The 14,791-nt window shown below is 36.7% G+C and overlaps 1 protein-coding gene across 17 annotated transcripts in view; it reads right to left on the bottom strand.

Moving 5' to 3' along the window:
- The window catches only part of DNAJB6 (DnaJ heat shock protein family (Hsp40) member B6), a 63,798-nt gene that overhangs the window by 42,652 nt on the left and 6,355 nt on the right, over positions 1–14,791 (bottom strand). For 9 of the 17 annotated variants that reach the window (XM_087918111.1, XM_087918108.1, XM_087918112.1 and 6 more), the window contains exons 2-5: positions 11,600–11,689; positions 10,571–10,680; positions 8,494–8,550; positions 7,749–7,859 (exon numbers count right to left, since the gene is read on the bottom strand). In XM_087918111.1, coding sequence (XP_087774237.1) covers positions 7,749–7,859; positions 8,494–8,550; positions 10,571–10,680; positions 11,600–11,664 — 343 coding nt within the window. In that variant the 5' untranslated portion in view covers positions 11,665–11,689. The remainder of the gene's footprint in view (positions 1–7,748; positions 7,860–8,493; positions 8,551–10,570; positions 10,681–11,599; positions 11,690–14,791) is intronic. The other 8 variants (XM_087918120.1, XM_087918121.1, XM_087918115.1 and 5 more) reach the window with 1 other exon arrangement.

Genomic DNA, 14,791 nt, shown 5'->3' with positions numbered 1-14,791 from the left:
GATAATCTCTAGATTTACTAAGAAAATATCCCCTATTTAAAAATCTTCAATAAAGGACCAAACTGAAATGAAGTTATTGAGTTATTCAGATTGTTTCTACAATATATGTCCCTCTTTTAATTTTTTCCATCAAAACTTAGAAGAAAATATACATTGTTCCCAGCTGCACCTATTAAAAATTTCATTCAACTACATTCAGACATGACGATATTTTTAAAGTGCCACTTGAATCTTTGCTGGCATTTAATATATATAAACAGTTTACACTGAATAGAACCCAATGATTTTAGAATGCTAACACAAAGCTTCACTTATTGTTTGCTCAATCTCTATGACCACCCATCTTAATCAATGATTTAATTTACAGCAACCAGCAGTTTCATTTTGCATTTCAATATTATGAAAATATGATACATGAACATGCTAAAGAGCCAATTATGCTCTTTGGGGAATTAAAGAACTTTTGTTCTTTTGTTTATTTACAAAGCAAAAGAGTAATAGTTTGGTGTCTTTTAGCATGAGAATAGAATAAATGTGACATCCATCACAAGAATCACAATTAAGGGAAGACTATTCTATATATATCTCCAGCAAGTTTCAAGACCTATTTTTGTTCTGCACAAAATGCAAGATTTACAAAGATGCTTGTTAGCATCCAAGCTGGGTAAGGGTTAAAATTATATTTTCTGATTGCTTGTAACAACAAAGCTATTTGTATCATTATTCTGTTGTACTAACTTTTCTGAACAATTATAGTTTTTTTTTTTTAATGAATCAAGTAGGTTCCTGGTACATCTACACAAGGCAGCTAATTTGATATTTAGGGTGTTCTTATTTCTTTGAAAAAACTTAGAAAAAAGTTACTTGTAACTGAGCTTCAAATTTGTATAATTTTTTCTCTCTCGTTTTAAAATGACTAGTTACAATATCATAATCATTAAGGTTCTGCTAATTAGAAATCAACAAGATGACTCTAAAAACTCTCAAAGTTACTAAAAGTTTGTAATAATGTTAAAATTGAATTGAAATTTAGCTGATTAACAAAATTGTTTTGACTTTTTTATTATACCAAGTAAGCATCCATTAGAGAAGCGAAGAGACATTTCAGATAGCTTAAAACAGAATTTATTAATATAAAGACTTTCATTTAGTAAAATTCCTCCAACTCTGATCCTATACTTATTTCTTCTTCCAACTCCTCCACAGTTATATTGCTAGGCTCTTCTACCCAATCTTCTGACACTAAACTCGCTTCCTCCTCTAAGGACTCATCTGTTCCTTCAAAAAAGTCCTCTTCCTCCACTAGCATATCGTCCAGCTCAAAAGATCCTTCACATTCTTCAAATGCCTCAACAGAATCTTCATCATACTCTTCATATAGCTCTTCCTCCAGCTCCTCTGCCATTTCTCCTATCGACTCATAACTATACTCCTCCAAGAGCTCCTCTATAGACCTTTCTTCTGATCCTTCATTAGAATCCTCTGGCAGCCAACTGATAAGCAATGAGTAGGTATCTAAGAAAAGTACCAATTGTAGTTCAGTAATTACATAAAAGACCATTGGATAATGCAAGTCCCCAAGTATATTCTTTAAAACTTAACTTTCTATGAATTTAAATATATTACTTTGAGAAGGTTAGCAAGATAATACTTTCAGATTCATCAGTGAATAAAAGTTCTATTTCAACGGAAGTCCAAGCTCAGTTTTAAAGCTATATAATCTGATATCCTTGTTCTTTAAGGAAGAAGGAAGAAGAATGACAGTTAAATATTTCTGTCTACTCTCTGAAAATATGAGCACATCACTGTTTAAGAATTCTGGTGTAACCTGTTTCATTTTCATACTCAAAATGTAATACTGCTAATTTTAAATTTTAAACTATTTTTTAAATTCAGATTTATCACCAAAAAATACCCCTGGCTTTTTGGATATCCTCAAAGTTCATTTTCTAATACTGGGATATCAACTACTGAATAAATGGAATAAGTATTAGACAATTTTATTATTCATACTTATCAATTAAGTTAAAACTATTCTTTAAACATATTCATTTCTTCCATGTTTATTCCTATTGTACGTAGGAAATGAATTCTCCAAAATATATCCATGCCATTTGAAAGAGGAAAAAGAATTTCATGTTTGTTATATTTAGGATTCAAAGGGAAAAAAATCACTTTTCTAAGCAGTCCCAAAATAGAACAATGTAGTAGTATGTTTCAGCCAAGATCAAAAGATGCAACTAAAATTAACAGAAATAGACACTCTTGTTTAATCTGAGAGCTTCATCCATCAGGGTTCCCATAAGTAGGGCTGGAAGAATGACTAATTTTAACTAGATAAAATTATTCCTTCTTAAATATTTCTAATTAAAATAATAATGTAAAATTTTGAAGAGATCCTAGATAAGAGTCAAGCCGTAAGTTGAGAACTTATTATGCACTAAACACTGCTGGTTGAGCAACATCTGGAGGACAATATATCCCTTGTTCTAAAGTTGAGGCATATTATTCAAATTACCTGGAATGAAAATCAATTTTTTAAGCCCAAAAGTTACACCAAACTTTTGGACACCGAAACAAATCCAACAACCAAAACATTTTATATAAGATCCATTTTTATTTTTTAATTTGATTTACTGATTGATTTATATCCTACCTTTATTATTTTTATAAACAACTTAAGGCAATACTCCTTCCTCTTCCCATTTTCCCTGAATATCTGGTCACAAAAACAACCAGGTTTCTTTTATGTTATCTGAATTTTTTGAATTTTCTTCAAACTCAGCATACTGCAATCTAAGACCTGCAGTCTTAGGTAATAAAAAGCATTCCCATCAAAAATAAATGAATACATTTTCAGTTAGTCTTCAATATCAATGACAGATATTTCAATATCACAGAGGCAGATATTTCTTAAAGAATAAATACCTTAAAGAACAGCTCAAACAAATCTACCCAAGCCTCATAACCTCTGGCCACATAACTTAATCTCTTTGATTTTAACTTCTATATCTTTACTCACTCCAAAACAGACTTTTTATTTTTAAGTTTTATAGACTCTGCAATTTAGTGAAAATTATGTTATTTCTCAGTATTTTAGAGTGCCTTTAGCCCAAAGCTCTCAGGGCTGACTCTGGACATTAAAATAGAAATTATCTCTTAAGTATCAAAAGTAAATATTTTTCTGCCTAGAAGGACAAAAGTCAAGCTATTCAAATCTATCCTGACTGCAACACAGAAAATCAGTTGATCATATCTACAATTGAAAAAGACTCAGAAAAAATTCTCCAGTTGCACTCTCTAACTCTAGTATATTATCCATCAGAGATTAAACAAGGTTTTTCTATACCAACCACAAAAACAGAAGAGTCCACGTCAATTTTCTAAAAAGAACATCTTCCACTTCATTTAAGCATTCAAGTTTTACCAAAGTCTACCTAGCAAAACTGTTATCTGCTGAATTTTAATAGCAAGGTAAGGGGGAAAAAATCCACAAACAGCAAGTGTCCTCCAATCTCCAAGCAACATTTCAACATCTTTTTTTTAAAATAAAGTGTATTTGGGTTTTCACACACAAAATACAAGTAAAACATCTTTTTTGAAAATAGCATGGTCCCGGGTTGAACTTCTTTATACAGACACAAAACTCAATTTCATGCTCCTTTTTGTATTCTATTCCAGGGGTCCCCAACCACCGGGCCGCAGACCGGTACCGGTCCTTGGAACATTTCCTACCGGGCTGCTGGTTTGCTGGGCGCCGCCATCTTGTTTGACAAGAAAGTGCTCCCAGGTGAGCTTTTCCGTTTGGAAAGCGGCGTTTGGGTCCTGAAGGAATCCTCATGCCTTATTTTCATCGAAGGGGGGGGGCTTCAAATGAAACTAAGGCACAAGGATTCTTTCAGCACCCAAGGCAAGGCGAGCCGAAGCCGTCCCGAAGCGAAGCCCATCGACAAAGGTACAAAGGAGGAGTTGAAGGTGGCGGGGAGAAGCGGGGCGGCTGGCTGGCCAGTCGCTCGGCTCGCCTTGCCTTGTCATGCGTGCTGATCCTGGTACCGTGCCGCGGATCATTTTGTGATGCCGGTACCGGGCCGTGGCACAAAAAAGGTTGGGGGCCACTGTTCTATTCCATATCTTATACTATTTTACATTTTCTATATAGTTTTTCCCCTCTTAATTTTCTCAATTTTATTTTGATTATCTCATCTCAATTCAAATCATTATATTTATACTTTTGTCTCTTCTGTTTCATATTATCTTTTCTCATTAAACAAATTTTCTCCTGTAGTTATTAATTGGAGTATGACACCTTTATATCTTTTAATTACATCCATTCAACTCTTATTTAAACTTCAATATATACCTTAAGGTTATGACCTTCAATATAATATATAATACATAACTTCCAATCGAATTTTACTTGGCACATTCTTATAATACGTACTATATTCTTTTTTTTAAAAAAAAAGAAAGATTGCAAATATATGTAATTATAAAGCCTCATTCCATTCCAGTTCAGTTCTATCATTAATAATCATTAAAACCATAACATCTTTAACACTTCTTTTCAATTAAATATCATACTTCCTTAAAAACACATGTAATCTCCATAATTAATTTTTCCCTTATTTCTCTTCACGTTTTATAAATCATTAAATATACCTTTTGTTACATTTATATATTGACAAGCATTCCACTGAATTACGATAGCTATTTTATCAGACATTTTAATCATACATTGTTTCATATTTTCTAAAATTATTTCTGCTTCTAATATAACCATACTATCTTATGTACCTTTGCAGAATCCCCTTTTCCATTAAGTTTTCACCCATTATATCTAAATAGACCCTGTTTCTCTATATTTTGCTTCTGTCCTTTATAACTTCTTTTCCTTTCTTTCTTCCCTCTCACCTTTTCCCTCCCCTTTTTACCCCCTTGTCTCTCTACTTTTAATTCTCTTCTGCATTTCCCTCTTCTGTTGCTTTCTGATTTTATACTTATTTTTCCCAATCTTAAACTTTCCATTCTCTTTCTCCCCTTTCCTTTTTTTCCCCATCTAAGATTACTTGTTCATTAAAGATGGTTTCTTCTTTGTCGCAATCTTCTTGTTCTGCAGGCATTTCTTGTTGTTTCTCATAATTCCAAATCTCCATTTCTAAAAACTGAAATACGAAGCCAAAAGAACCTCTCCCTTCTTGTGCATTTTCTTTGTACTTTTTAAGTTCCATTTTCAGTTCTTCTAAAAGTGGAGCCATTTTAAAAAGTTTTAAACAACCACCCAATTGATTTTAGTCATTCAAAACAATAATCAAGAATCCAGAAATCATCAAGTAATCCAGATAGTCCCGAGTTATATCTTCTTATTTCTTTTTTGACTTTCTCTTCCTGGGGTTTTTGTTGCGATTTTTCAGTTAGAATGTATCTTTTGGAAGTCTTGTTGAGATTTTACTGTAAGTTCTTTTTTTAATTCCAGGCAGTTTCCTCCCTTCCAGATCCTGCCCTTTTATTCTTCCTCTCCCCTTTCCTGTTTTCAAAAGCTTTTAATTATCCAGAAATCTTTATTATCCCTTTGACTTTTTATTTTCAGCATTAAATGCCTATTGATGTCAAAGTGGATTTTTTTTCCAATTTCTTGCTTAAGTCTCTTGGCTGTCAGCATAAGAAAAGGAGAAAACCAAATCTTTTCCCTTTTCTCTCTCCGCAGCTTCAAAATCTTCTTAGGGAACAATGTTACTGTTTTTTAACAGTTTCAGTTCCAGGGTACCTTATTTGTTGCTTTTGCTGTTTGACCTGGTCAACCAAAACTTTCTCTTATCTTCCTCCTGCACATTCTTTTCCAGTCGAGTTCTTCTTTGTGGTGGCCATTTCTGACCACTGCTGCAACCGCCTTTGGGAAAGGGAGTAACGGCCAGCTAGGGAGGAGAGATGCGGCTCTCCTCAACCCTGCTGGCAGTCTCCCCCCTCTTCACCACCTCTACAGGGTGGCTTAGCCCCGAAACCAGCCGGCTTGGGGTGCTCCAGCGGCAAGGACAGATCGAAGCCTCGCAGAGACGAGGTTTCAGTCTGTCACTGAAGAAGCTCAAACCGGAAGTCAACATTTCGACATAGCCCAGATTGAGAAATCCACTGATCAAGATTTAACTGATGGTGCGAATATATGTGACTCCAACAAAATGATGCCATTTCATTCAATTGTGAACTACAATGCTTAAGTGTCACAATGTCTTGCTCTAGTTGGGAAATTTGGTAGTTACTGGGAAATATTTTTCTCTTTAGTATTTATGTCTATAACCCGCTAAAACCAAAGCTATTCAAATCAGTCTTTTTGAGGAAAAATACTTTCTGCATCTTGATTAAAAGCAACGGTAGAATAGTGACATTTCTGGTTCTTTTATATCCATGATGGCGAACCTATGGCACGTGTGCCACAGGTGGCACACAGAGCCATGTGTGTGGGCATGTGAGCCCCAGGCAAATTTACCTCACTGCGCATGCACGCACCTCCCAGCCCATTTGAGGCCTTTTTTGGCCTCCCAGAGGGTCGGGGAAGCCTCTGCAGCCTTTGTAGGCTGAAAACCAGGCCCGTTTTGTCACTTCCTGTATTTCCGGAAATACCGGAAGTGACTAAACGGGTCCATTTTTTCAACCTACAAAGGCGCTGAGCAGGCCGAAAAAGGCCTCAAACAGGCCGAAAATCAGCTGGGAGGTGCAGTGCAAGGGGGGGGGGGAATCATGCGTGCATGCGCAGGGGGCGTGGAGGCACGCATTGCCTTCTGGGTGCTGGCACGTGACTGCAAGCACAATTTTTGGCACAGGAGCCCAAAAAGGTAAGCCACCACTGTTTTATACTGTGGTTCTTTGTTAAGAAATGTTAAGTGTATTCTTACTAGTATGGATGCCAGATAGATAGAAAATAGGCAAATAGCCATGGTAATCAATGCATGAAAGCATATCCCCACATACAAAGATTTTTTCCCCTTTTTATGTCTCTATAATCCCTTGCTTCAGGGTGGAATCAGGGCAACTGAATGAAGCTGAACGTTTACTGGCTGGATGACCTTCCTGATGTCTATGTGTGGTTCACAGCAGTTATTTTCTCTTTGTGCCCTGGTGGAGAAATATCTGTTGCTGCATATAATTGAACTCTCAACTTTCTGAGTAGGAGGTGAGTATCTTCACCTCTTGACCACTGCACCAATAAATAGGAGAACGTAGGGTGTAATTTGCCATTCATTTCAAACAGAAAAAAAAGGTGAATTCATTCTAATTTTGTATACATTAGAAAGCATTAGAACTTGCATCTAAAATCTTGAACTAAATCTATAAAGCTATAAAAGATTAGAGCTATTAAGTAATGAAACACCCTGCCTCCTGAAGATATATGGCTGCAATTTTCAAGAAAAACAGGACAACTATTTATTCAGGATGGTATGTGATTTCCTATCCTGAGAGTAGAAGACCTCCAAGGTCCCTTTCAGCATTGTGATTCTATGAATTAATCAATTTCAAGGATACCATCAAAAGAAATTAATTCTGAAATATTTTAAAGGATTTTTCTGGTATAGGCACAGCTTACTGCACAAATCTTCAAAAAACTCCAACATATCCAAACAAAGACACTAAATCAGATTTTGAACATATTGAGAGTATCTTTTTGCCAACATATATACACAGAGGATTAGAAACAGCAATTATGAGAATTCTTAAAAGTAGGGGAAAAAGTGAAAATTTAATTTAAAAGTACTCACCAAAGAAATCAAAAGAAAATGGGTCTCGTCCACCAAAGAATTCCCTAAAGACATCATCAGGATCCCGGAATGTAAAGCCATATTCAAATGGACTGTCAAAATGGCTTCCTCCTATAAAAAGAATATTCAATATATCGTTTTCCAGAATAATAAATCATCCCGTATATAATTTAGCAAGAGTACCATTTTAATACCAAATTGTTGCAATAATTGTATTTCTTGAATTTTTGTCATTTTATCAAGCTTAGCACAGCATGTGATGTCTTATTTTTCTTTCTCAAAATCCTTGCCAGATCAGGGATAGGATGTAAAAATTTGACTTAGATGTAGCCATACTTGGGAGTAGACTACTGAAATCGGTTGTCATATTTATCAGAATCCCTATTTCTAAGCCAGAATCCAGATTTAAATTTCTAATGTTCTATTTAAATCAGTACACACACCTTTTAAAAAACCATTGGTAGATTGTTCCATGAATATTTACTATTTTAAATTAATTTTTATTGAAGAATTTTTACACATAAAAACAATACACATTTTTAAAAATGATAAATAAAAAAGACAGAAAAGAAAATAAGATATAAAGAAGGTTCGAACTTTCTTTATTGCAATTATTTTATCAGTTATTTTATTTTATCTTCTCACTCTTCCCATATTTTATCCTTTCTAATTATTAAAGCTATAAGGAATTTCACAAAAATTTACATTAAAAAAATAGGAGCAGCAGTATTAAATCCTTACATACCTCCACTGGAATTTAACCCTTCTTTTCCATATTTGTCATAGATATCACGCTTTTTAGCTGCAAAGAAAAGAAGTACTTAAACTGCAACTATAAATCCAAGACAACTATTTTGAAGATCTCATATTTGCTTTGTTCTATGGATTCCCCTCTAAACATCTCCACGTGTAACAATCCTATTCAGCAAAATTCCCTGACTTTTAAAAGACCAGCTTGAGGATCCAAAGGAAAAAGAGAAAAAAGCCAGCCTCTTCTTTGAGTACTTCTTTTAAATCAATCTTTGGTATTTGCCATAAGTCTGAAGATTATGAAAAAGTTTTAGGGAATGCACTACAATTTCATTCATAATGATTCATCAATATAATTCTTAAGTAGGATGAAATATGTGACAAAACTGACATCTTTTTCCAAATAAATAATTTGATTCTGGGTTATACAGCAAAATACTATTTCTTCTTAAATTCAGTTAAAAGTTAGCAAAATGTTCAATATGACAGGTTCCACAGGTATCATTTTTTTCAGGACCTATAGATTAATAATATCACAGGAGTTCCTAAATCTTTCATCGCCTCACCTACCCTTAATGTATCATTCAAACTTACAATGTTGGCACTTATGACCAGGTCTTGACTTTCTGGCTCACAAAGCACCCTGCAGTCCCATGTTCACCATTTCCCTATTGTTTTCCCACAAGTAAAGTCAATGGGAAAGACTGCAGGAAGTCAAAAGCCATGGTCACATTAGGTGCTTAAGAACCTGCAGTAATTTGTTTAATAGTAACTGGGGACTGCCCACATAACATCACACATTTTATTACTATGTTACTTAGGCAAGAGAAATTCTAGTTCCTATTACTATCATTAATCAAGGACTACCTGCAATCTTAATTTATACATCTCCCCTAAAAATCCAAACACCAAAGTGAACACAAATGATATGAAAAGGATACAATGAAACTCTGGGAAAGATAGATTTATTGCAACAATCTACAACTAAGAGGTTCTTCACACCTTCTCTTGCTCTCTCCGCATCTCCCCAAGGGAGATTATACTTTGGGAAAACCTAGCATATGATATTTGCTAAATATTTGCTAAAAATGTCAACTGACATATTGGTGGTAGGGGAGAGTGCAAGTAGACCAAGCTGCTCATCTTGGCCTAATTTGTATAATTTACATTACAAGTAGTTGTCTATTTCCAACCACAATTGAGGCCCAACATTTCTGTTGTTAAATGAGACACTTGTTAAGTGAGTTTTGCCCCATTTTATGGTTTTACTTGCCACAGTTAAGTGAATCACTGCAGTTGATAAGTTAGTAACCTAGCTAAATGAACCTGGCTTCCCCACTGACTTTGCTTGTCTGAAAGTAGCAAAATAGCAATAGCACTTAGATTTATATACTGCTTTACAGTGCTTTACATCCCTTTCTAGGCAGTTTACAAAGTCAGCATATTGTCCCCAACAATTTGGGTCTTTTACCCACTTCAAAAGGATGGAAGGCTGAGTCAACCTTGAGCCTGGTGAGATTTGAACTGCAGCAGAAGTAGGTTGTAGTACTGCACTTTAACCACTGCACCAGAGGCTCCTAAAAGGTGATCACATGATCTTGGGACATAGCAATGGTCATAAATAGGAACTAATTGCCAAGTATTTGAATTTTAATCATATGATGATGGGGATGCTGTGAAGGTCATAACTATGAAAAATGGTCATAGGTCATATTTTTCAGTGTCATGGTAACTTGGAACTGCCACTAAACAAACTGTTGTAAGTCAAAGACTACCTATGTCTACCTGTTTACAAATTATATAAATATAAATTATCTTTCCCTTAAATATCCCACCTTCTCCCCATCTTAACAGCAACTTCCTTTCCTTCCCTCTCCATACCACACTGTGTACAATTATCCAGTGCAGCATGTCTCTATTTTTTCAGGGAAATTCCAGAGGAGGAAAACATTTCCACCCAATCCAGTCTTGCAGAATTTATTTGACGTTCTGAGACCACAATATATATTCAATAGTTTTAGGCATATTCTAACTTCCACACTGAGGTGGAAGTCTTTCATATTATTACTCACTATCTGACAGCACTTCATAAGCTTCAGCAACTTGCTTGAATTGTCTCTCAGCTTCTTCCTTATTATCCGGATTTTTGTCTGGGTGCCATTTTAACGCAAGTTTACGGTATCTGAAATCAAAACCAAAGATACTTTATTCAAGGACAACAGTGCATAAAAAATAATAGAAGAACAAGCTAGCCTGATGAACTAAGAATTTTTAACATTTTTAAACATCTACAGAAATATTGATTGCAAATGTTAATTTCCTAATGCATGATCAATATAATAATTTGCCCCTAATGGATTGCTCAAGTTTGAGAAATTATCTTGACCTATTGTAGCACTTTACAACAGCTATTCTAAGGATAAACCATTTGGATGGTTTGCACTGCAAGTCCCAAAAGAGCACAATAGAAGGAAATAGGGGGGAAATACAGCACAGAAAATTCACAGGCGTTCTAAATTCTATAAGCAGAATATGTAAAAAAGTACAAAACCTTAATTATTAAATTGTTTAATTAAATTATCCATACTCTGCAGTCCTAAATAGGATACAAAGTGCCATAATAGTTATAGTATTAACTATTTACTGGCTTCTATTCTGATAATTTTATCGATCTACTAATGAAACGTAGGAAGGAATGATTAGGAAACCAGTATTACCCACCAATTTCTTAATTTATAAGCTGATCGATAAACTTGTCCCACTTCTAGGGAGTAATTTTTGTAAGGTTGGTATTTATTCTTGATATAAGTTCCTAACACATGATTTTAATTCTGCAGCTATATTTGTTTCAATGTTTTAAAATATTTCTGCTTTAAACAATCTTTTGCAGCTAATAAATATTGGGCCGAGTGACCAATAATTATTTCAATTATAAGATTTAATTCTAGGTACATATAAATAAGCATTCCTGTGGCAGTAAAGGAAGCATAGGAAAACTGTTTATACACACACAGTTTTATGTGATTTAAAGCCTCCCTCCAAAAACAGCTAATGCAAGGAATACAATATTACCTCCCATAGCTTTAAAAATGAATACTTACGCTTTTTTAATGTCGTCTTGGGAGGCATGTTTATGCACTCCTAGAACTTCATAATAATCCACCATGTTTTATTGTGTTCGGGTAAGAATCCTGTAAAACAAGATTTTATTTCAATATAAAAACACAAATTTCTCTTAAAAAGTATGATGCGCCCTATGAAAATGTGGATTGTTAAATGACTGCCAGAAAAAAAAAATCATAGTAGGAAAAGAGCTTTGTAATCTAGATCAGCGACCTCCACCTTTTGGGCATCAGGAACTGGTTCTATGGAGGGCAGTTCTTCCATAGATGGGAAAGCACAGTTTTGTGCACTGTCTGGAATCTGTACATGGACAGATAAGGCTTTGCTCACATGCGCAGCTAGTTCCTGGCATGCCATTCCCCGCTTCCAATCCGTGGCCCAGGAACTGCTGGTCTTGGTGACACCCCCCCCCAAATTAGCATATTTTATAATAAAACTGTTTTTAATGAAGTTTTTAATCAGGTAAAATAGTATCTGAGTCTTAACTTTTGCCAATAAATTGAGAAGGCTCAACTAGACAATCTGAAAAATTTCTTATTCCATTGAAATTATGAAGATATCAGATAAGGAGCACTTTTAGAAAAAAATAAAACTAACTCGTCATATTCTTCTGAAGGGAATATTACAGCTGAGGTGCCCGAAGTGCGGGAGTGCGGGTGCATGTGAACACCCGCAGAAGACATCCAAAGACCAGCTGGCTGGTGGGAGGAGAGGCATCCCAACACCAGCAGCTCTGCAAAAGGTGAGATATTTTTCTTTTGTGAGCTTCTGTTTTGTCGTTTGCAGGAAAACTTTTGTTTCCCTGCAAACGATGGAGAGAAACGCTATGGAGAAATGCAGTGAAGCTGACCTGGGCAACGGGACACATTTCCACAGACAGGGCTCTGCGTGCCACCTCTGGCACATGTGCCATAGGTTCACCACCACTGCTATAGGGCCTCTTTTACTGCATCTTTCAATTATATTGCTATATTTTCATCCAAAATATAACACTAGTTCTTGTATCCTAATTTTTCATATCCTCGACAAACCTTCCACTTTTTTTATAATATAGTCCAAAGGTTTCCTACAATGATTGTTAGATTAGAACACTCAGTTTTACACAAAGAATATGCTAACCAAACGAATTGTAATCTAATGCCAAAGCTAGGAAAAGCAGAAGAAAAGTCACAAAAAGAATTCAGTATTTTATTAGGTTGATAAACTATTAATGAAAAAAATGTTATTCTGCAAATCTTTCTCTGAATACAATAATCTTTTCCTTTACTTTAGAAGACTATTATTAATTTTCAATCTTCCTTGTTTAACAAACGCAAATTCAAATAAACTAATTAATATCTCCACCCTTATGAATCATACCCTCATAAGGGAAAACTGAAACAGAATTATGTCATTTTATCCTTTATTGATAAGCACATACCGTGTAGCTCTGAAAATAGGACCCAGTGTTATATTTTGAGAGGGCCCTCCAAAATAAGTTTTATGGCTTATTTTCAGGGATAAACGATATCAGAATGATCAGCCTGGCTGGGCGACCCACTCTTCCAGCATGCAGACAAGATGTGGTGAGTGTACAAGGGCTGATGTTGTCCGGCAGCAACTGCAGCCCGTCGGCCCCTTGATCAGTGGAGTGCTGCACAGCCAGCACAGCATAGCACAGGGGAGTTGATTATCTGTCCAAGTAGCAGACGGAGGGAGAGGCACATGGGGGGAGTCATGTGATATCGACATGCTGCATAGGAAAGCCAAGTTGGTGGGCCAGAACTGGTGGCCAGCCATGGGAGGTTCATCTTCCCACGGCAGCACCATCAGCAGACAGAGACATGGGAGGAAGATAGGCAATCCTGACGCACCACATGGGCTGCAAGCTGAGAGATGTCAAGACGATCCTCCCACAGCTGGCCGCCCCCTCCACCTGTGTCTCAGTTTGCCTGTGGCCCGTATAGCGCATTGGGATCACCTGCCTTCTTCCCTGCACCTCTGCCTGCTATCATCCCGTGCAAAGACGAGCCTCCCACGGCTGGCCGACTGCTCCGGGCCATTGTCGACTGTCCTGCATCCTATGCATCTGGATCGCCCGCCTTCCCTCCATGGCTCTTTTTCCATCTGCTGATGGTGCTGACATGCAAAGACAAGCCTCCCGCAGCCACTTGCCCACTACAGCCCATCAACATTCGGCTTTTCTGCGGCCCACACAGTACATCCAGATCACATGCCTCCCACTGCACCTGCCTGATGTTTGGACAGGTAATCAACTTACCTGCACTGCACAGGCTGCAGCTGCTCCCGTGGACCATCAGCCCATACCACCTCCAGTGTTGGCCACACCTCACACACATGGCTGATGATGACCCTAACTGGGGCTTATTTTGGGGCTACGGCTTATATTAAGAGCACGCTTAAAAATATCAGGCTGTCTTATTTTCTGGGTAGATCTTATTTTTGGAGAATCGCATTAGTAGCAAGTAGAGATACAAATACAGATGCTTGCAAGCTTCCATAATGAGTGAAAACATTTTAATATTTTATACTAACATCCTATTTGTAAAACTATGTTTAACATCTACATGTTTTAGCCATATTAAACATGTACCAGAATTATCAGTTTTTATAAAAGTTATAATGAAAGAATGACATATGATAAGAGTTACTTATAGAATTGTACATGTAAGGATGCACTTTCGCGGCCTCAAAGCATCCTATTGGTTTTCAAATATTTTGCTTGCCGAGACTGGGAGCTTTTCTAAGGGCCGTGACCTGATGCAACTTCAGGCACGCATCCAGTTTTGCAGAGAATGGAGGCCTGAAGTTCTGCAAGATCACAGCGTCCAAAATTTTGCAGTCTCCATGCAAAAAGTATTTGCAAGTTGAAGGGAAGGATCTGCAATTTCACTGCCCCAAAGCCTGGTGTGCAAACATTTTTCTGCATTGAGATTGAAAGCCTTTGGTGGAGATTTACTGAGGTTGCCCATCCCTCCAGAAGCAGCAGGCAGTCCCAGTGAGTCAGAGAAGCCGAGCAGAGCAAGCCCATCCCGCTCTCCCTCTGCTCTCGTCACTCTGCTCTTGGAGCGCTGGGACCAGGCAAAGAAACTGTGGCAGAGAAACTGGAGAGGAGACAGCTCCCTAGATCTTCGCAAGGGGAATCCCCAAAGGCCCAATGCATGTGGAAA

Source organism: Pseudonaja textilis, chromosome Z, assembly GCF_049901715.1.
Source record: "Pseudonaja textilis isolate UNSWEBS1 chromosome Z, rPseTex1.2, whole genome shotgun sequence".
Lineage (NCBI taxonomy): Eukaryota > Metazoa > Chordata > Lepidosauria > Squamata > Elapidae > Pseudonaja > Pseudonaja textilis.
The sequence above is the reverse complement of the archived record's forward strand: the minus strand, read 5'-3'. Positions and strand labels throughout refer to the sequence as shown.